The sequence below is a fragment of the Ceratotherium simum genome, chromosome 19, assembly GCF_057802395.1.
Source record: "Ceratotherium simum simum isolate JZ-2026a chromosome 19, ASM5780239v1, whole genome shotgun sequence".
Classification (NCBI taxonomy): Eukaryota; Metazoa; Chordata; class Mammalia; order Perissodactyla; family Rhinocerotidae; genus Ceratotherium; species Ceratotherium simum.
Genome location: NC_141918.1, coordinates 50,743,692 through 50,765,991, shown reverse-complemented (window position 1 = coordinate 50,765,991; position 22,300 = coordinate 50,743,692). Strand labels below are relative to the sequence as shown.

The window sequence follows — 22,300 nt, the reverse complement described above, 5'->3', positions numbered from 1 at the left end:
TTTAAAAAAATACTAATGAGAACAATTTCTTCCCCGTGATGAGGGACCATGTAGGGATCTATTGGGGGTCAACTTGTGGACTTGCTGAATGGATGAGTGCCTGTCACTCGCTACAATTGGCATGGAGCTGGTAATGAGGATGACTTTCTCGGCTCCGCTCTCTGTTCTAAGATACACAACTCAAATGTAATATCTGCAATCTCTCCCAGCTGCAGGCCTCAGCTCCTCAGTTGCTTTCCTTCTGAATCATATTTTTCTCTTGTGCTCAATATCAAAATCTGAAAAATAATTTCCAGTGAAATAGACTGGGGTGGTTTCTGAGCATGAATGAGACCCAAACGGTTTTAATTCTCCCCGTCAGTGTATCAGACATGTATCGTTTGCTCCCATCTGCTCAAAGAGTGACAACTAAATTGGTACCCAGTACTCTGACTGACAAGTGATCATCATCACTCTGTTGCTGACATTGATTTCAAGGGCACAGTGCTCACCGTGGCTTGTTTTGCTCATTTGTTTTGTCTTCTGTTGTTTACAGGCTCCCCTCTCCTGTTCCATATCATAAACCGCTCTCTCTTATATAGAAACCATGGGTGTTTCCTCCCTGGATTTTGATTCCTACATTTGTTCCGGTTGGAATGTGACGAGTTCTCAGGATCCCTGACTGTTTGCTCAGGACTGTATATGTCATTTTGTGCAAAGCTGATTGAGAGGTGCAATTTTGAGCAGTGATAAAACAAGCAGACATTCTAGACACAAGTCCTGGTCTAAAGGAGTATCAACAGAAGTATGGTTATTGTTGAAAAATTATTCTATGACAAAGAAGAAATACAGTTTCAAATATGTCAAAATAAATTTTCAAGTAATCATGTTCTTGTCTGGCAGGAAAACAAGGAGGCTGGAAAATGAACATTGCTTAGAATCTTAAAATTATTATGTTCAAGTAATTTATTATCATCTATTTTAAGAGAGTTTTACATAAAATTTAAAAGCACAACTATCTGGAATTAATTTTCATTTGTTTGGCCAACATACCTGCTTACAATAATATATACTTTTCTTTCTAGGCTGATATTCTAGGCTAGGAGTTGATTCAAGCAGAAATAAAGGTCACTTTCCTGTTCTGAAAGCAATGTTCACCAAGGCAGATCAGCAGCATAAATGTTGCCATCAATCTAATCTGGTGAAATAAATCATAATTGTAGATATCACTAGGCCACACCCAGATCAGAAGGTTCCACAGGCTGAGGAAATCCCCACGGTGCAGGTCACTAATGGCAATAACAAGAATACTTGCTTGCATTCGTTTAGATAATGCTTCTCGCTTTTCAAAGTGCTTTCAGAAACATTACCTCATTTGGATCCCACAGAAACCTTATGAGGTAAAAGAGCTGTTATTTCTCCCATATTACAAGTGAGAACAATGAGGTGCAAGAGGTTACATCAATTGTTTAAGGTCACATAGTAGAGGTGATAGGAATCTGTAGCTCCCTCTTGAAACCGGGAGGATTTATTCATCCAGGACACCCACCCCCAGCAGATGCTCCACAGCTCTCTGGAACACACTTCTCCGCAGGAAACGGAGGTACACATGTGAGAAATAACACAGAATTTAATGATTGGTTGATTGGAAAACAGAAAAATTTGGAAGCTTTCATTTTCAGATTGAAATGTTTAGAGTAAATAGCGGATACTGATTAACGCAGTACAACCCCTTCCTTTCTTCCTTCTTTCCTTCCATGCACGTTCCCTGAGCATCCTCTAATTGTGGTAAGTATTGTTGCCATGAATACATAAATGAATCCAACATGGCCCTGCCTTCAGGACTCCCGCAACTTGGTAGAGGTAGAAATACGCGTTAATAAATAAGAGATCATGAATGCTCTGAAGGAAAGACGTACAATATAGAGTGGGTACACAAAGTAAAGAGCGGTCAATTCTATCCAGGGGGAAATGTCAAAAGAAAGTTTCGTGCAGGAGGTGATGCTGGACCTGGCTTTTGTAAAATGAGTAAGTGTTTCTCGGGCAGGCGAGGGTCGAAATGGTATGGCAGGGAGGTAAGACCAGCCTGCTTGTTTGGGTGACTGTAGAACTTGGTCTCGTGTAAAGTGGCTTACGAGGTGGGAGGGCAGGAGGATGACGAGGCTGGAAATGTGTGCCGGGGGAGACTATGAAGGCTCCTGTGTGACGTGCTGAGGAGTCTGCACATCATTTATTTCTAGAGCACCTACTATGATCAAATTACACTTCCAGATTCTGAGATATACACAAATTATTAAGGCTTGTCTTCAAGGAATTGCTTATTTCAACATGGGTTAAAATGCCACCGTTTGTTTTTGATGGCTTCCAAAACCTAATTTTTAAAGTCTGACAATGGACATCCAGGTGCACAGAACAAATTGTTCGTGTATTTTGCTTGTGAATACAAGCAATCTACGGACAGAGTCTACTGGGTATTATAAAAGCAACACTAGAGAGCCAAGTAGAGAACGAGCGATGCTAAAGAAAACATGAAGACAAGAGGATTAATCAGTAAAATAAAATCAAGCGAAAACTGATAATTTAAGGTCATCCTTGGCCATTCTGGGCACATAATAAAAATGAATAAAGGAACCGAGCACACATTCAAGCATTGAGTTCCAAACACCGGAACTCAGTTTTCCCAACTGTAAAATGGGGCCTGTCACCCTGCTCTGCTGTCCCCACGGGGCTGTGGAGCAGCTCCTAGGGGGACAGCGTGAGTCCCTAGAGAGAGGAAAGGAGCTGGGGGCAATGTCACCTCCCCACCCCCAACCACTGCAGCTCTCGCCTGTGCTGCCAACTTGTGTTCATTAAACACGGTCTCATCACATTTAAAAGAAAAAAAAAACTGAAGCTTGGTGAACTCATAAATTTATTGCTTTAGCCTTAGGAAGAACGACTGAAGAAAGTAACTTAGGATATATTTTTCTCAGTGACCTAAGACTATCAATTTACTAGAGGATTCCAAAAAGCATTCAGACAAAAATCAAATGGTTTTAAAGTTGTCTTTGGTAAATTCTTACTCTAGGAAATTAAACTACCATTTAAACTTGTTGAGTAACACACTGGCGGTATGTAAAGGTAAATTCATTTCTTGAGGATTTGATGCTTGCGTCTCCAGCTCTTGATCTCTAAACATGGAAGAACTGCTCCCAGTCAAAGGAATTTCAGGTATCAGTAAGAAACGCACACACGTGGTAAGAGGGTAGACAAACAGCAATCACTGTCACGCTGGGCTTCCTCTCCTGGCTGCGCTAAAGGCAAGCCTGATGTCCCCGGGGAAAGCAGGGCATCGAACAGATGTCAGAAGGAGAACAGAGATGATCCCAGTCTTGTCCCCCATAGTGTCCACCCTTTCTCTCTCAAGAATAAAAGCAGAGCCCATCCCCACGGCAGCTCCTTAGAGTCTCTTCCCAGGAGCTTTACAGGCTGAGGAGCCACTTTCCTTTATCTCCAGCTTCTTCTAAGACCCAGCATCCTACATATCGAGTCCCAAGACTCTGCACGCTTACAGCATGTTCATAACACAAACAACATAACAGTACTTTATTTAGTTGTAATAATTATATTTATGGATCTTTTTTTTTCTTTTTGAAAAACCACTTTATTGAGGTAAGATTGATATTTAAAAAGCCGTACATTTTTGATGTATACAGTGATGAGTTTCACAATATCTTTTTAATGTTGGCAGCATCTTTAGGCATATCCTATTTTTCAGCCCTGATGTCTCTATTTTTATTAGAATTTGGATTTAATTAACTTTGATTGATCCTCTCTAGGGAATGTTTATTTTACACTTCACTCTACTCTTATCTTTTTTTTTTTTATTGATGCTTTAATGGTTTCTAATAATAATAAGCCTACCTAATATTAAGTGCCTATTATGTGCCTGGCTTTTTTTTCACCCATTTAAATCAAAAGCTCACTATTATTATCACTCTTTTACCTATGAGAAACCAAGGTCAGAAAAGCCAAGAGACTTGCCCAAGTCTACACAACTAAAAAATGACAAAGTTGGGATGACAAATCACACTTGTGCCATTACACCGCGATGCTGCTCTATATCTGGCCATTAGAAATCTATTTCTACCATACGGTCTATGATATTTTTAGCTCTAAAATGAGACTTCCAACCAGAAAATATAGTGCTTCCTGTTAAGTTATCGAGTCAGAATACCGGAACTAGAATCCTAGCTCATCCATTCGCTAGCTCTGTATCCCTGTGAAATTTGCTTACTCCCTCTAAGGCTCACTTTCTTTATTTGTAAACCAAGGACAACAATAGTTCTATACCATAGGGCTGTTGTGAAAATTAAATAAGATAATAATACAAAGCACTTAGCACAGAGCTCCACTTACAGTAAGTATTCAATAAAATTAACTACTGTTATTACTGTTTTGATTTAAATGAAAGGGATACTATGATCCTCTTTCAATTTATAAGGTTACAAAGCTATTTGTTTATCAGCTCCCTGCTATACATCTCTGGAAGGAAACATGATATGGGCAAGCTATTCACTTTACACAACATGTTTCTTGAAACGATGTTGGAATAACTGCAAACAAGAAATTTATGCACTGTTCTAGATAGCTTGCATTTACATTCTTTTGTAACTAAATGATGTTCCTTCCTAGGTACAGAGAAGAGCTATTGCTAGGTAATCTTGCAGAAGGCCTTCCAGCAGACAGGAACAGATCGCAGCTCAAACAGTGAGATACAGATGGTTTTAGGTTTCTAGATGCACCAAACTGAAATGTGAGGCATTGAAAATCGTGATTTTCTATATTTGAAAACCACAACTGATAAAAATAGTCACATCAAGTTTAGTTTATGTGCAACTTTCCAGGAACATATCTACTTCAGAACGTGTGTTATGCACATGTGGTAAATGTCACAATCCTTCATAGCCCCAGCTTCGCAACTGTCTTCCTAGTAGAGCCATTACATACTTTTAGTCACAGTGCTTCTTTCCATCCATTCACCCATCCATTGTCCAATCCCAAAAAGATCTGAGATAATTAATGGCAAAAAAAAATTGCAGTAAAAGGTGCACTATAAGTAAAATGTAAAAATCGGGACCAAGAAAAGACAAACTATAATAGCAAGTAAAGAATAGAGGGAAATATAGATCACAGAAGTGCAGATCATGAGAGGCATGAACTGGATTCTGAGCTTCCCAATATTCAGAGTGAGAGGGGACATATGGTGGTTCTCCTTGTCAAGAGCAAATCATGGTTCTTTAGGATCAGTGATTACTCCATTGCTGACCACCCCCAGGGGCTCCAGGCCATATCCACTTTATAATGGTTGTTCCCAAATCCCTTCCTCACCTACCATCCACCCTTTCTGGTAAAAGGATCTACTTCGCTTCTCCCCTTCAGATAACTGCTCACATTCTATGTGGCTCCAGTGGGGCTGCTGGTCCACCAGAGCTACCACTGGTCCATATGGTGCCCCATGTAAATTTTTTTAAAGTACCCCTTCCTCAAGACACTTCACTTCTATCTCTTGGAAATTTTTCATAATACACTGCTCTTGTTAGTATATAAAGGTACTTTATGCCATAACACGTAAATTACAATGTCTTTGATATGTACAGTACACTCCAGGGTTGGGTAGTTAGCAATCTGTACCTTCCCTTAGATTTTATATATGGGAATTAGGTGAGAGAAATTCATCCTACTTGAACGTTGAGCAGTAAAAATGCTCCCCAGAGCTGCCAGAAGTCGTATCCCCAGCACTGAGTAAAGCCTGAGAGGGTGAGAACACAGAAGCTGAGAGGAGAGATGGAGGGCTGACAATGCCTGTAAGTCAGTATCAAGGTCAACTCTACCCATCTCACTGCTTGCACACGTGAGCCAGTAAGCTCTCCCTTTTAATAAAAAAAGAATAAATTTGCCTTGATATATGTGACTTCGGCATCTGTCTTCTCACTGTCTGGACTCTTTTCACTGCCCTTTGCTATTTCTGCTCTGGCTGGTTCCCAGGTCCAAAATTTAGGAACTCCTCTGACTTTTCAGAACACTCCACCACTGCCTTGGCCTCTTGGCATCTGCACCTTTGGTTCCCTTTAATTCCAGAAGACACGAGAGCTCAGCTCATCCTTCCCAAACGTGCATCTCCACCTGGCTGCAGGTTTAACTCCCCTGTCCCTATATCATACCTCACCTGTCCCTATATCATACCTCACCTGTCCCTATATCATACCTAACCTGTCCCTATATCATACACTGACAATGAACATCATTAATTTCGGAGAGAACTCGTTTAAAGAAATATTCACCTAAATTATATCAATTATATCTCAATAAAACCTGGGAAAAAAAGAGAAATATTCACCAAAAAATCATACCATAAATAAGACTGCAGAACACATACTTAACAAACTTTAAAATAATAAATTGTTTTTAAAGAATTTTCATAAACTGTTTATGAATTAGTTTAAAATAATTTGTTCAAGTTTGTTAAATTGATCTGGGTAAGGGTTTTCCTTAGAAACATGTTATAAACAATTAGTTTGAATTACTGTAGCATCCCTATTTTTTTAAACTGTATTTCTTTTGAAATATTTACATTTCTATATAATCTATAAAAATTTGTGGAATTCTATACACCATTATTTACTGTGGTTATTATTTTTGTCCCAAAAGAAATCAGGACCACAAATACACATAAACTAAACACTTACCTTGGAACAATGAAAAACAAAAAAGATATTGTTAAAACATAGCCAACAACTGCACACCAGTTATTAAACTATTGTTTCCCAGCTACGAACCCAGCCTTCCTTATTCAGCTTTATGATATTGGAGCCGGGGCTCAGCAAACGAGATTCTCTCCTTTGCCCGCTAGAGCCCTGTCAGGTTCTTCCAAGAAGGGGCTCCAGAGGCACACTGCGCAGCCGCACAACAGCAGAGGAACTTCCCTTGGGTATCTGCCCCTTGTTCCCGTCCCTGCTGCCCCCGCTATGGCTAGTCCCCCTGGCGACTGCCATGGTTCCAGCGCAGCTGATTCCAGTTTTCAGGTTTTCCTCACTCCTGGAATCAGCCTCATTACATTCCCTCAGAGATAACAGCAAAACTGGCCAGCGTGCCGTCCTTACAGGGCTAATCCCGGCTTCACACGTCCCTTCTCTGTGTCTGGGGCTCGTCCTCGGAGACAGCAACTCCTCCTCAAAGGTCTGAGTCTTGGCTCCATGGGGCCCTTCCCCCCAGCTACCCCAGCCTGAAGGTTACGACCTTTGTTTTTCTCGGTATTGCCTTTCCACTCTTTATTCTCCCAAAACTTGTTTAACTAATTCCCTATGTTAAATTCTCTCTGTTAAAGTAACTGGTATAAAAAAATAAAATAAAATAAAATAACTGGTGTAACTCCTATTTTCTTGGCTGGATCGTAACTGACACAAACTATTTCTGTATTTTTCCCCCACAATGTTGTTTTCACAGAGGATTAAGACATGAATGACATGTGTATGGTGATGGATGGTAATTAGTCTTTGGGTGGTGAACATGATGTAATCCCCAGAGAAATCGAAATATAATGATGTACACCTGAAATTTATATAATATTATAAACCAATGTTACCTCAATAAAAAAACTTTAAAAATAAAATAAAATGCATACATATGAAATAATATTAGGTGGGACGTATGATTTTAATACACGTACTTTGAATTTTGCTATTACCAAGAGAAAAATACTTAGAAAATAAAACTTAAGAATATATATATTGAATGAATTTTTTAATTTTAATGATTTTAGAATAAACATTTTTTATAAAGAATAATTAAATATAAAAGTGCATTTGAAGCTGTGGAAATTTAATATTATTTTGATTAACAATACCAGATAAAATAAAGAATAAATTTTGCTTTAAAAAAAAGACACGAATGGGGCCAGCCCTGTGGCGCAAGCAGTTGGGTGCGCGCGCTCCGCTGCAGCGGCCTGGGGTCCGCCAGTTCGGATCCCGAGCGCGCACCGATGCACGGCTTGTCAGGCCATGCTGTGGCGGCGTCCCATATAAAGTGGAGGAAGATGGGCATGGATGTTAGCCCAGGGACGGTCTTCCTCAGCAAAAAGAGGAGGATTGGCAGATGTTAGCTTAGGGCCGATCCTCCTCACAAAAAAAAAAAAAAAAAGACATGAATGACAAAAGCAAAGGGTACAAAGTTAGGAGCAGCTAGGAGGCTGATTTTTTTAGAAAAACTGCATATTTCATGAACTTACTTCCCCATAAAACAATTTGTTTTAATTTAATATTTAAATTTCATATAATCTTACATATACATTTTTAGGTTCCATAAAACCTAAAAATCTATATATCTAATTTTACATTGAAGATTAAGTATAATGCACAGTACACAGCAGTGGGTACACACTAGCATCACAATGAATTTTTATCTTAAATTTACTATACCCATATTAGAGAAAATTAATTTAAAATATATCTAAATTTGGAAAAATATTTTCATTAAAACTTTATTATAAAAGACACTCATACAATAGGCAATACACCTTAGCTTGGTAGCTCTAGGACCTACTGATACCAATGCCACCTGTTACTACTAAGTTCAATAATCAACATTTTATATGGTGCATAGGTAATACAACAATGTACCTAGACAAGAGCCCTAAGTTGTATATTATGTTTCTATTTCAAAGCAAGTTTGTTGATTCTAAAGGTCCTAATTTAAAATAGTCATTTAATTGTCATTATAAAATAAGAAATAATAAAGACGCATACACTTTTTTTCATAAAAATTTTGGTCTTCCATTTAAAGAAAGAGTTTGGTGGCTTAACACAGTTTGAAATCTCTGCCTGAAAATATCCTCTTTTAGACAAGGTATTAAGAATTATTAATGCAAAATTTGACTATGATAACTTCTCTGTATTTTAGGACTCCATTTCAATATTTTCATTATTTAAAACAAGAGTTATTGTAAACATAATTAGAATACTACTGAGCTTAATGTACCTTTACCATTTGGCTTCTGAAATCACCAAAAGAAAATGTGTTAAAGCGAACACCCACTGTCCTAATTCTGCCCCCGGAGCCAGAGAGAATAATTCTTCATTCCCTTCCACATTAAAGAATCCTCCAAATATTTTAAGACAACTAATTCATCTGCCTTCTCTCCTCCTAGCTAGGCAGCTGGAGTCCTTCAGCCTTCCTCTTATGATGTGGTTTCCAGGCTCCTCTCCATCCTGGCCTCCTTTTCCAGGACACACTCCCACTCATCAGAATTCTAAATAAGGTCTGACTTCTACAGATCTAGATAGAAAGTCTTAGATTAACAGATCATCTGCTTGCCAGTTTATTAGCTATCATAAACATCAATCAAAACTCTGAAAAGCTGAGCTTCACAGCTAACTTTAGCTGAATATTTTAAATGCTTAGAAAGTGTGAATTTTATTTTTGCTCTAACAGTCAGATGTGAGACATAAAATTGAAACTTGATGTCATGTACATGGCAAATGCCAACACCAACTATCTAACCACAAAGTCAGGAGCAGCAGGGGAGGGGCTGCTGAGACTCGTAAAAAAGGTGGATCACCCTTTCACATCAGATTCCTTCTTCCCTCTCTCATCAGCTTACCAACTGCCTGAGCTCCATCTCTCTTGGGAATGTGAAACTCTTTCTCCATCTACTCCAAGCATCCGGTTCTTACATTGCTTTCTCCCTGGCGCTATAATTTTTCTGTATGTATTTCTTAGGTTTACAAATGTCCTTGACTAAATGTATAATTTCTGGGAGCAGTGTGTAGAAAGAGAAAATTATAAGCCTCAAATATCTTTGACTCAGCCTTTAGTAAAATTAATGTCATTTATATCCTAGTTAGCATAGACTTTAAGATTATACTTATTCTTCATATTTTCATCATAGCATTCAGTTTTTGCCTATGGCTGCTAAGGGCAAAGAACTTTACTATACAATGGAAAGGTTGGTTTTAATAGTTCTAAGGTCTGTTAACTTGTACCTGTAACATTATAAATGTCTGCTATAGGAAACTTTATTTGCTAAAATGTCTGTTGTAGACACTCTGTCTGACCATGTCAAGCTGTAACCACTGCCTGTGATACGACCTCAAGGTAACTTCCACTCTGGTGGTAATTAACTCGCTCTCACTGGACTTAGCTGACTTAGCTATGTAACTTCCCTGGTATGGAAGGGGTGTGGCTTCACTTGTGAGACTGAGAGCATCAAGATCTTCTATCTTGGCTTTTTCTGCTCAGGGCATAATAAGCATTGGGATCCAACACATTTCTTTTTAAAAAGTCATGTAAATTAAAAAGAAATCCTCCAACGACAGGGACCATGTATCATCAAGGTATCTTCTATAACTTTCCAAATGTGGTGTGCTCAGAACTTTCCAGATGTGATGTGCTCAACAATACTAGTTGAAGTGAACTGAATTACTCTATATAACAGCTCTCACTTAAGCCTCAATTTCACTGCCACTAAAATGGAACATGAAGGTTCAGAAGAAACCAGACTGTTTCACTTCTTCACTAGGTTTGGAAATATCTGTTCCAGAATAGGTCTACTCTTACGCACACAGAGTGTCCTCTAGAATAGTATCTGAAGCCTTTGGGTTGCAGGTGACAAACACTTAACTCAAGGAAGTTTAAGCAAAGAAAAAGGGGAGGATTTACTGCTTCATGTAATGGAGAAGGTCTTAGCCATGGCTGAACTCAGAGGCTCAAACAATATCATCAGGACTGTCTCTTTCTTTCTCTTTCTCTGGCCTGTTTCTTCTGTGCTGGCTTCACCGTCAGGAAGACTCTCCCTCACTCCCTACCAACCAGCAATCTTATGCTTACATCCTTTCCACTCAAAATCCAAAGACAGACCCTCTACAAATCTTAGGGAAGACTCTGGTTAACTCTGCTTGGACCACAGGTCTCTCCTAGGGCAGGGAAGCAAGGCGTCATGAAAGAGAGAACCCCAAAGAGAAGTAGAGGATGTCTATGAAATGAAAGGATGCTACACAGATAAATCTTATAAGTCTACTCAACAATTCAAGGTCTGAAATTCTAAGTCCCTTTTCTCCCCTCCCGGGCATGATAGAAACAAAACCATAGTTCTGCCAAGCCGACTTCTAAGGTGACTACAGTTACACAGCACACTTCCATTTGTTACAGAGAAATTATATTTACTGGGTCTATTATATGCAAACCACAGTGTCAGGCATTTTATAGACAGTAGCTTATTTAATTCTCACAATAAGTAGTGATTCAAGATGAGGGTATAGAGGCTTAGAGAAGTTACACAGTAAATATCAGAACTAAAGACGCAAGCTGAGTCTATCTGCCTCCAAAATCCCCTGCCTTCAGCACTGAGAGTTTTGGAGCTCTTTTGAGTTTCTTTCCTGTGGGTATCAGAAGTTTGCAGATGAAAGCTCCAAGACCTACATATGAGGCAGTGCCAACTCAATTAAACAGAAGGCAATTATCTTTAGGAAGTGATTTATCAGATGCCCTGAAAGAGTTTTACTAGTTGCCTGAAATTCCTCCATTAGAGACTATTTTGAACTAAGTCAATACTGCTGCTTAATTTACTATTTTACTACCAATACTTCCCAAGAACACTTGGGATAATTTAGTCTTGTAAAAATGTAAATGACCCAGGAAGGGGTAATATACAAAGCTTTCTTTTATTGGCCAAAACCTTTATGTACATCAGCTTCCCCATTCCTTTTTCAGATGGCCCCCAGCAAAGAAGACACAGGGATAGCTCACATCACTTGCCTGACAGGGCATCTGGATGGAGCTCAGAGCAACCAGGGACAAGCGGCTGGGGAAAATTCTACAGTCTTGCTACTCCCGATGAAAGTTATTCAACATTTGATCATAGAATCCAGGCAAACTCTAAAAAGGTCTGAGAACAGCAACAAAAGGAAATTCAGTTACCATATAGCCTATGAATTAACAAAGGGGACCAGGGAGGTAAGATAGGAATAGTAACCATTAGCATTTGCTTTCATGTGCCTATCCTTCATTTTAGAGTCACAAACCTCTTGGGTACACATTGCTGAATAAAGCAAAAATCTAATCTTTAGTGACTCTAGTTAAGTGTTTTATATTGCACATTACTGCTGCTACCACAATATTACCCACTGAAATCTTGTGCAAAATGTAGTCTCAGGTTACACAGAGCACCACTGACCTTACTGTGCTTCAGAGTTTCATAAGGGGGGGGTAGCGGATAACGAGCTGCTTGGGGTCCCAGCCTCCTACCTGCTCTTGGGCCCACAGGACCCCCGAAGGACTGTAACTAAGAACTCCCTCAAACTACTGGCTTTCAGCCACTTCCTCTCTTAAATGGGACAGTTGGGAAGAATTTATTTTCTTTTTTTTTTTTTTTTAAAGATTTTATTTATTCATTTTTTCCCCCCAAAGCCCCAGCAGACAGTTGCATGTCATAGGTTCACATCCTTCTAGTTGCTGTATGTGGGACTCGGCCTCGCGCTGGACGGAGAAGCGGTGCCTTGGGGCGCGCCCGGGATCCGAACCCGGGCCGCCAGCATCAGAGCGCGCGCACTTAACCGCTAAGCCACGGAGCCGGCCCCAGGAAGAATTTATTTTCTAATACTTTCATTTCATAAGCTGTTTTCCAAGTGATCCTAGCATAGTACCTGGCACACAGTACACATTCAATAAATTAAAAAGAAGAAAAGGAAAAAGAGGAGGAGGAGAAGGAGTAGGGGGGAAGAAGAAGGAACTAAATCATATCTCTAATATTTATTTCCCAGACTACTAGCTCTAAGAGACAAATGGGGGAAAAAACGAACAAACTTGCAAGATCATGGGGGGGTAGTTCACCCCCACTTCTTAAATATGAAGAATTGGGCTCAGAGATGTCAGCAGCTTCCCAGTGTCAGGCAGGATGTTGGTGGCAGAGCCGGGTTTATGGTCCAGGTCTCCCTACCTCCAGTCCTGTGCTCCTTCTACAGTAAAAAACTGCCCGCCACAGGATGGGCCATTTGTTTTCAGTACGCAGCAGCAGAGCCAGGTCACGCTCTGTCCCCTGTGTACAAACACATCTCTACAGGCAAGGAAGGAAAATGAATGCTACTGTCCACTGATGGGAGGTTCCCCATCACACATTTCCTGGCGCCCATTCGGTAGCATCTAAGTGAAAACCTGTTAAAAAGTTTCTCTAGTACATTTAGTAACCCAAGTTCTTTATAGGTTACAACAGTAACCAGAGTCATTCCAAATCCTGTCCCCTGATAGGCTGATTTATCCTGAAGTTCTCCCATACTCATAACCTAACAGGAAATGTGTTTCATTCTCTTCACTAACAAACATTTAGAACATGCTTCCTCCGGGTAAGACACCATGTTAGGGTCTAGTGCCACTCAGAGAGGCATACGACCTGGGTGCTGCACACGGGGTGCCTGAAGTCTGTGCAATGAGATAGAGCACACACGGAAGATAGCCTCGAAGTCGGTGTATCTAAGCACAAACAAGAAGAGCAACGTATAAGGCGATAGGATTTCTAGGAAGCCTTCTGGAGAACTGGAAAATCTAAATACAGACTTCCCTGAGTATAACTGAACAATAACCACCATGGTAATTAAGGTTCAAAAATATAAGTATTCACCAGACATTAAATTAACACTGTTTACCTCAATTTATATATTAACGTTATACCATGAAATTCCAAATCATAAGAAACAAACTATCTTGGGATTTGACTCATGTTTATGAAATGGATACTATAAATGGTCCTGCTAACTCATCCCACACAAAAAGACTATATTGAAACATATTTCATATATAAAAGTAAAATACATGTGTATTGTTAAAATACATACTCCTGAAATTAAAATATGTGTCTTTCTAAAACACATACTAACACTATTTTATTTGCAGCATCGCAGAACATCAGGTTTAGAAGTAACAAGCTGTCAATGTATCCATTCACTAGCTGTTCCATTCTCCCTCCAGCATCCCTAGGAGTGGCTTCTCATCCTATGCTCGAATGCCTCCAGTGACAGGAAGCTGACTATTTCAGGAGGCAGTATGGTTCATCCTTGGAGATTCAGCTATTTCATTCTACCTAAAAGCAATGCACTTCAAAATAGGAAAAACTGCAATAGGAAACGAGCAAATGAAACGTTTTCTAATTAGTTATAGAGGTGTCTATTTCATCATTAAGTTTTCTTCTGAGAGTTACTTAACAAGATAGATAACAAACTGCAGCAGTCAGCAAGCCTGTGCAATAACATTCCTGCTCATGGACATTGCCTTCAGGAAGCTCACTCTGAGAAATCAGGTAATTCAAGGAAAATAAGTGTTATACAGAATTCAGCAAAAACTACATAGGAGAATATATACAACGTTGTTAATCCTACAATATCTACGGTAATGTTTAACGTTACAAATGTTCCTGTGTAGCAACAGAAAGAGCTTACTCTTGAAGAAAAATGCATTTATTGTCGGTATACTCTTGTGGCGAAAAAACATATGCTTTGAGAAAATGTTCAACTGCTGGGATTTAAACAATACAGGCCTAGCTGTTTGGTGCTGCGTTAACTGATAAATAAACCAGGATGAGTTCTACTGCATGTGGCTATTCACCGTGTTATCAAGATTTCTGGCTATGACACAGTTAACTTTCCACACAAACTTAGGCCCCTGCACAACTAGCTGATTAAAAAATCATTAGTTTGCTATCAATAGATTAAAATAGTAGCACTAATAAATCAATTAAATGAGAATCCTTTCTATCTACCACCACCACCAACGGGAAAAGCAGAATAAAATAGCAGAGGGTGGGGAGGGGGCCACTGGACTCTTACCACTTGGCCAGCTGGGTATGTCCTTTCTGTACTTCTGCAGGACTGCAGAGGACGGGCTTTCCAACTCACCTGTGTTTTGAGAATGACATCCACACATTTAAACCTTCACCACAAACTTGTTTAATTCTCCATAATGTGACCCTCAGGAGGTACATTCCAGGGCCACTACCTTTCACAGCAGAATTAGAAGGGTGTAGGCATTCACATTTTTGTGCTCTGCCGCTCGTAGGTCCTCAGTGAGCACGTGGCCCAGAGGTGGGGCCACAGGGATGAATAAGACCCAGGAGGTTACCACACAATCCAGCAGCAAGATCAGAAAAATGCTGTCACCCTCACCCAGACGTCTATTATGGATTCTTGTACATGTTATCAACACAGCTTACGGACTGGATGTCTACAGTGAGGGCTAATTCACATCTTTCTTGAGGCAGGCTGGCTAATGAATTCTCTGCCACTTTTTTCAAGTCCGCTTTGTAAGTGCTGTTGGACATGTATTACCAGTGGCACAGCAGCGTCTGGCAGAGAAGCTTCTCTTTAGACCATCCCGTAGCAGAGAAATTGAACTCAGCATCAGAAAACAGCTGATGAGGTATGTGAATGGAGTGTGGAGCAGAATAGGAGGAGAAAAATGGTGAAGCAACGATAAAAGCAAAGAGATGAAAGAATGATGGGGAGAGAATGGGGAAGACCGGGGGTCCAGTGGGGGTGAATGAGAGAGAACAAGGGGGCACGAGTGCCTTGATTCCAACCGTAACTGGTACTTCCGGACTAGAACTTCACTTCAAACTCAGTGTCCTGTCTTCATTTTCTTTTTAAAATTTTGGAATTTGAGAAAGTAAACCCAAAAAGTAGTATATACCACTTCCTGTCAATCAATATTAGGCAGCACTGTATGTAAAACACAAGGCTTTGCACTCCAATGATCCCAGAGAAGAAAGACAGAGAAGAGCAAATTCCTAATTGAGTTGAAATGACTTCTTCAGTTAGAGCCCAGAAGACTGCTGCTTACTGACAGGGAGGAGGAGGCACAGAATAGACAGAAGCAGGTGATCCCGTGAAAACCTAGAGCAGAGGACTAGGAAGTGCGGACGGGTAAGGAAAGAATGTCCCACATCTGTCCACACACCAAGGTTTTTCAGACAGGGATGGTCCTCAAGGAATGAATCAACCAACCAAAACCCTCCAGAACTACAGATAAATCATTCTGACAAATATCTGAAAAGTTTCAGGCTGCCAAATGAATGCCAATGCTTATTGTTAGAAAGTGAACGATTTGGTTGTAAAGTCATCTCAGCCTTTAAGATCAGGGTCATAGCATACTGTTCAGTATCATTTTCACAAGTCAAATTCAGAGCACAGCTCTTTGGCTCTTGTTAACAACCTAAAGCTCTCAAGTTTCCCGACGTTTACTCCAAAGCATTCTCAGAAGATTTATTGTAAAAACTGGCTTATTTCCCAAGTGAACTGGTATAGGAAATGTGTTAATTTTTTTTAAAACCTGTCCCTGGCTAATTTCCTGAGGAACAAGCAGCAGGAAATAAAAGCCAGATGTGGACCTTTAAGGATGTGAAGCAGATATCATGAGATTCTGTAGATCTATTTAAATTTATTTAAATAAAACACTGACCGGACAGAAATGTAGCTGCAAATTTAGTAAGTAAGACTGTAAACATCTTATTGAAAAAGAAGTAAAAATTCTATATTTGGGGGCAACTAGCATAAGGCAAATTATTGAGCACACCAGTGAAAATGTGGGGACTGGACTGAACCGAGCTAAAATGTAAGTGAATGCACAGAAGCCAGTGAGGAAAACATTTTAATGCAACTGTCATCACCCTAAGTTCTGTTTTCTGGACCACAAGCAGATGTGGAACCTGCCTGCCGTTTGTTTGAAAATATTCACTGAGGTTTTTGCTGGAAGCAAAGCGGCACCACTGTTTGGGATGGTCTTACGATTACACCTGAATCCCCTCTATGGAGAACAAAGCAGAAGACACAGGAAAATATCTGCAAATGCATAATATACGTCATTTTAGAGCCAGCTTTACTTCTCCATATGTTATAATTGAGCATTGCTCTGAAAATATCCTGATTTCAGATAAGAAAAATGAAGTCTAGCTTGCACAATATATCAAATTGTATGCCGTGATTTAAGGAAACTCGAAACTCTGACCCTAAATAGTGTGATAAAAATGAGCTGTAAGAATACCAACAGAAGAAAATCAAAAATAAGTTGTCGGGATTTTGTATTTCTAACATAGCCTATTTATTGAGTTACAGTACTTTTATAGTTAATTATTCACTACACACCTACCAACCCTTTTAAGACAGGCACATGAAAAATCACAGCTGCTCTCTTTCCCATAAGAAAAACACAAAACTACCCCTAGAAGACAGCCACACAAAATAGTCCATCACTTAGAATTCTGCACAGTCCACATCACACTTACTGATTTTTTCCTCATCTCTCGAGAAAGGAAAGCAGCAGAGCTGGCCCATGGCACTGGCGCTGTCTTCCCTTCCCGGTGTTTCTCTGCCGGGGCACCCCAAACAGAAGCCGCAGTTTATCCCACGGTCTGTGAGCACAGCCTGCCTGCTCCACTGCGAGGAGCAGCACCTGGAGCGTGAGCAGCCAATGCACGGCCGTGGAGAAGGGAGAAGGGAACTCGCTGCAGTGAGCAGGGAGGCTCCACCTCCCAGCCCGCCCTCCAGCCCGGCACGCCACTGCTCCGGGCCCGGCCTGCAGCCAAGGAAGTGGCCGTATGCTCCCTAATTCTCACAAAACTGGGAGCTCTTGGCCTCAGAGACGTGCCACGTGTGCTGTGTGGGTATCTGTGTGTGTCTTAAAGAAAGGTAACCAAGATCAGACCACTCTGAGTCCTTTCTCCTACAGACAAATACAGTCATTACACAGGGAAATTTAAAGGAAAAAAATCTCTATTTTCTGTCTGCTCTTTAAAGAGGAAGAGCTTTCCTTTATCCCCAGGAGGTTTTTGTTTCTTTGTTTGTTTCATGTATAGGGAAAATGACACTGCAGAACACAGAAAACATAACACGTATGAAGTACCACTATCTACCTAACAAACGGCATGAATCCTAGAACTGACAGGGAGAGGTGGGGAGGAGAATATCAAGTGTGATCTGCACTTTACAGCATCTTTTAAAGCTAAATATCTGTTTTAGAAAACACTGCCTTGTTCCTCTTATAAAGCATGAAGTCAATACTATAAATTCTGAAGTCATAGCATCAAATAGGTCAATAGCCCAGATAATTCCCCAAATCTAGAAGCATCACTGAGAAAAAGATCAGAAATAAGAGCGTCTTTCTGAATGAAACCACAAGGGAGTGAAGCAAATTCAGACAGCAAAATAACGAATTTCAAGACATGATATATTTTGAACTTCATGACATGAGATAACTGATTTCATGTAATTGTTCAAGATCTGATCTCTTGTATAGGGAGCAGCCTTACTTTATGACACTAGGGGAATGAAAGACCACTCTTAGTACCAGAAATCCCACCCCAATCCTTACTTTACCCCTCTACTCCCCAGCAAGGCAAACATACCTAGTGACCAGGAGTTGGCTGGAGAGGGCACCGTATGATGTGAAAACTTCCCGTGGCTCTGAAGGCACTATGTCGACTTGCATTGTCTGAACAGAGTGTGCAGTTTGGAATAATAAAAATTGTCCGTTTTTTTTTATCTTAAACATTACTTTTTGTGTTAAAGAAAGAAACATTTGCCGTGAACGCTCTTCATTGAGGAAAACGAGTAACTCCTGGCATTCCCCCATCGCCAACATTGGTGTTGCGATAAAACCTTCAGGAGCAGAAAGCCAGAAGTCTGAGTCCCAGGCCTGTCAGATATTAACAGTTATGAAACTTTGACCTCTTTGTCAGAGTTCTGCTATCTTCATCTATAAATCAGGCAAGTTCATTATAAAGTTTTAATTTGTTGTTGCAAAGTAGATAGTGCTCGGGAGGAAGGGAAGAAGAGAACACGTTGTCCACGTACTGTGTCTATACGCATTTCAGTCTTTCCAGCAGTAGCTAGCGATCTCAGCAACTCCTCTTCCCATTTCATGCCCCACTAGCTGCCATCTGAGCTACTGCCCATATTACACATGTGGCCTCCAAGCAAAAAGGCCCCTCACTCAAATGCAGAGTCCAGGGATAACAATCTGTGATGAACTTCACTACCAACTTCACTTTATTAATTAGTCCCTGTCGGCGCTACTTCTGAAAACGTGCAATTAAGAATAAAATATATAAAATGTGTCATTGGCTACATAACAGTGTCTATCTCAGGATATTCTGCAATCTAAGGGGGGCTATATAACGTTAGAGACTTTTTTTCATAAGCATTGAAAGTAAATTAACCATAATAAAAAATTAGAAAACAATTGAGAAATTCAAGACAGGAATTTTGAAACTGGCTTTTAATTGTGCCAATAATTAGCACATCATTTCACCTCAAGGAGGGGATGGAGTCTGATGTCATGATCACTACGGTTTAGCTCAGCCCTGAGAGGCGGTAATTTCATACTGTAGGTTTATGGCCACTCCTAGCCCCGGATTTCCAAGAAGAGTCTTCACATTGCTTAGTTTTGATTTTTTTCAATAAAGATGATCCATTAAATATACAATCAAATGTGATTTCATTTCTATAGGTTTCACACAAGTTTTCATATATATAAATTTTCAACTCAAAATAAGTGAGACATTCATGTGTCTGGATTTTTTCACTTAGAAAACAAACCATATATATGTTAGGAATACTGGTGGAAAAACTTGATTTTCTTCCCTGCCATTCCACGTCCCCCCTCAAATCAGAATGGTAATTCAGAAGGACCTAGAAAGGAGCCATCCTTTATCCAATTACTTGGGAATACAACAGTGAGTAATTTACTTGAATAGTATAAGACATAAGCCCCTCCTCACCCTCTCCTCTCTCACAAAAACAATCCAGTAGTAAACTGAGTAAGTAAACACTAACCTTTACTGGATACTTGCTCTACGCCAGGCCCTCGCTAAGCGTTTGCATTTGTTCATTCATGTAATCCCGACCACAGCTCTAGGAGGAAGGTACTATTACCATTCCCATTTTACAGAAGAAAAAACTTAAGCTCAGAAAAGTAACTTGGCCAAAATCTCTCAGACAGTATGTGACAATACCGGAATTTGAACTCAATTTGTCTAGCTGCAAAAACCCTGAATGTCTGATCCCAGAGTTCTGTATCATTAAACACAATTTGTGTGCGGTATCAGGTGTATACTTTATGAAATAGCTTACTACCGTATCAGAATAACATGCAGAAAAATGGTTATTTAACCAAGCTCTATGGTAATATATTTAAAATGATTTGGTTTCTCATATTTTGTCACCAAATCTCTTTATTAATGGCGCTAGAGTAATATCATCCTATTTTAAAACAAAGGACCTAGAGAAAGACCCCTTATTGGAGCTCCCTGCCAGGCCACGAAGAGAGAGACTCTATCGGGAGCACAGAGATACCAGAATGGCTCCTGAAAACATTCATTTTCCAGGAAAAAGAGCAGCCTGAACCATTCACAAGTAATCCCTGGGGTTTTATGGGGCTTTATTGGGGGCTTAACAGATTCCTTTCAGTAATACACAGACATCTACTACAACTAGAAGAAGATTAAAAAAAGAAGTAAGGTTAACTTCAGTGAGAAAAAATATCTGTTATGATATCATGTTCATAAATGTAAAATCATAACCTTTTCATGTTTCCTTTTCTCACAGGCCTGGCCACAGACACATCATGATTAGCATCTGCTACAGTAGTTTGGATTTTTATTATAATGGTTAAAATGGCAGGAATAAAACTAAAAGAGATGAGGGGGTGGCAGCTGCCTCTTCTCCGTGTGCTTGGAAATATCAGCTCTGATTACCGTCTCTAATGGGAAAAAATAAACCTTAACAATGACAAAAACGCTATTCGCTGTTTTGTTGGTTGGCATTATTTTCTACCTACAACTGAACACACATATATATTTTGATTTCTGAGCAACCTCGCTGTAAAGTCTGACTTGATGAAGAATAAATCTCACTGTAAGATTCTGACTATAAACCTTTACAGACTACCAACTCTTCCGAGACCTCCAATTCATTAGTTAAAGGAAAGCTGAGTTTGACAACTTACGGAAACATATGAGAAAGAAAAGAAAAAGTAAATGTTCTTTTATTCAAAAGAGTCAAGAGGAAGAGGACATTAAATCATGAAGAGTAAAGAGAGGGGAAATCACTTTATTCCTCCAAATTCTGGAACCGACCCCTGGGAGACATGCTTTTAAGCTCAAAAGAGACACTTCAGGATTTCATTATACAGCAGGTTGCATACTTATGGAAACTGTTATGCCAAGAAATGTCACAGATTCAATGAAAATATACGTAAGTTCAAGAAGTGCTCGACAATTTATGTTTTGGAAGATATCTCAATTTTTTATGTTGACATCAGAGTGCCAAAAGACAAACAATTATTCTGGGCCTGAAGAAGGTTGGATGGACATATCCAATACTGTTATTTTGTTTCTCCGTGTTCTTGCAAAATCCAATCTCCATTCTCAATAATCAATCACAATAAGCACATATCTTCCATATATCCCAGACCCAGTAGATGCTCCTCATTGTTTAGTCGCCCCTGCATCTCTGTAGCCGTTCTGTAACCAAAGGGCAAAGTTCTGAAACTACATGATTCAATACTGATATTCCAAAGCTGTTCTTATGAGTGCCTGTTTATAAGGGAAAGAGGTTGAAAAAACCATAATCGAAAAACTTTAAGGATTATCTGTAAATCTCACTGTTAAACTCATCTTTTTAATTACCAGGGAAAAAATCTTGGTGTAACTGAGAAATTTGGGAGCCAAGAATCTTTTTTTTTTTTTTTACCATTATTCCTACTTTAGTCCATATTTTCAATGAAAACTTTACTTCTCTTTCCAGTACTTTAGGTGTTTTTCTCTGAAACTGAAAGTTACGGGTATTTGTGTTTGCAATTGCAATATGCTATACAGTTTCAGTATGCAATTGGAAAGAGAATGTGTTTTTTCCTATAAAACACAAGGAGAAAAACATAACGCACTATATACAGAGTATGTGCATTTAGGAAAGGGGAAGAAACGAGCAGATAACTAGAATTATAAGAGAAGTCCTTCTTTACCAATCCAGAATAGTCTTTCCTAAATCTCTACGGATGCATTCCTGCTAGTGCCAATTTTCAATGCCTCCTCCGTGCGTATTATTCAGTCAGTTCTTTCCTATGTATTGGACCAATCTTAAACAACGTATGTAGTTGAAGCCTTTTCCTTAACTGGTGAGAAACAAATTAGGGAGGAGAATTTATTTCCCTGTTCAGAGAACAGATAGCAGTAGAGCTCTTGAGGTAGGAGCCTGGAAGATGGGCTGACAAGTTACATCGTATATTTGGATACCTCCAATTTATATTA

The 22,300-nt window shown here is 39.7% G+C and overlaps 1 protein-coding gene across 5 annotated transcripts in view; it reads right to left on the bottom strand.

Moving 5' to 3' along the window:
• The window catches only part of AKAP7 (A-kinase anchoring protein 7), a 142,931-nt gene that overhangs the window by 21,104 nt on the left and 99,527 nt on the right, over window positions 1-22,300 (bottom strand). The window contains exons 1-2 of one of the 5 annotated variants that reach the window (XM_004422322.3): window positions 17,279-17,397; window positions 14,829-14,897 (exon numbers count right to left, since the gene is read on the bottom strand). The exons of 3 other annotated variants lie outside the window; for them this stretch is intronic. In XM_004422322.3, the coding sequence (XP_004422379.1) occupies window positions 14,829-14,897; window positions 17,279-17,327 (118 nt within the window). In that variant the 5' untranslated portion in view covers window positions 17,328-17,397. Of the gene's footprint in view, window positions 1-14,828; window positions 14,898-17,278; window positions 17,398-22,300 lie in introns of those variants that run through there. One more of the 5 variants, XM_087444119.1, reaches the window with a different exon arrangement.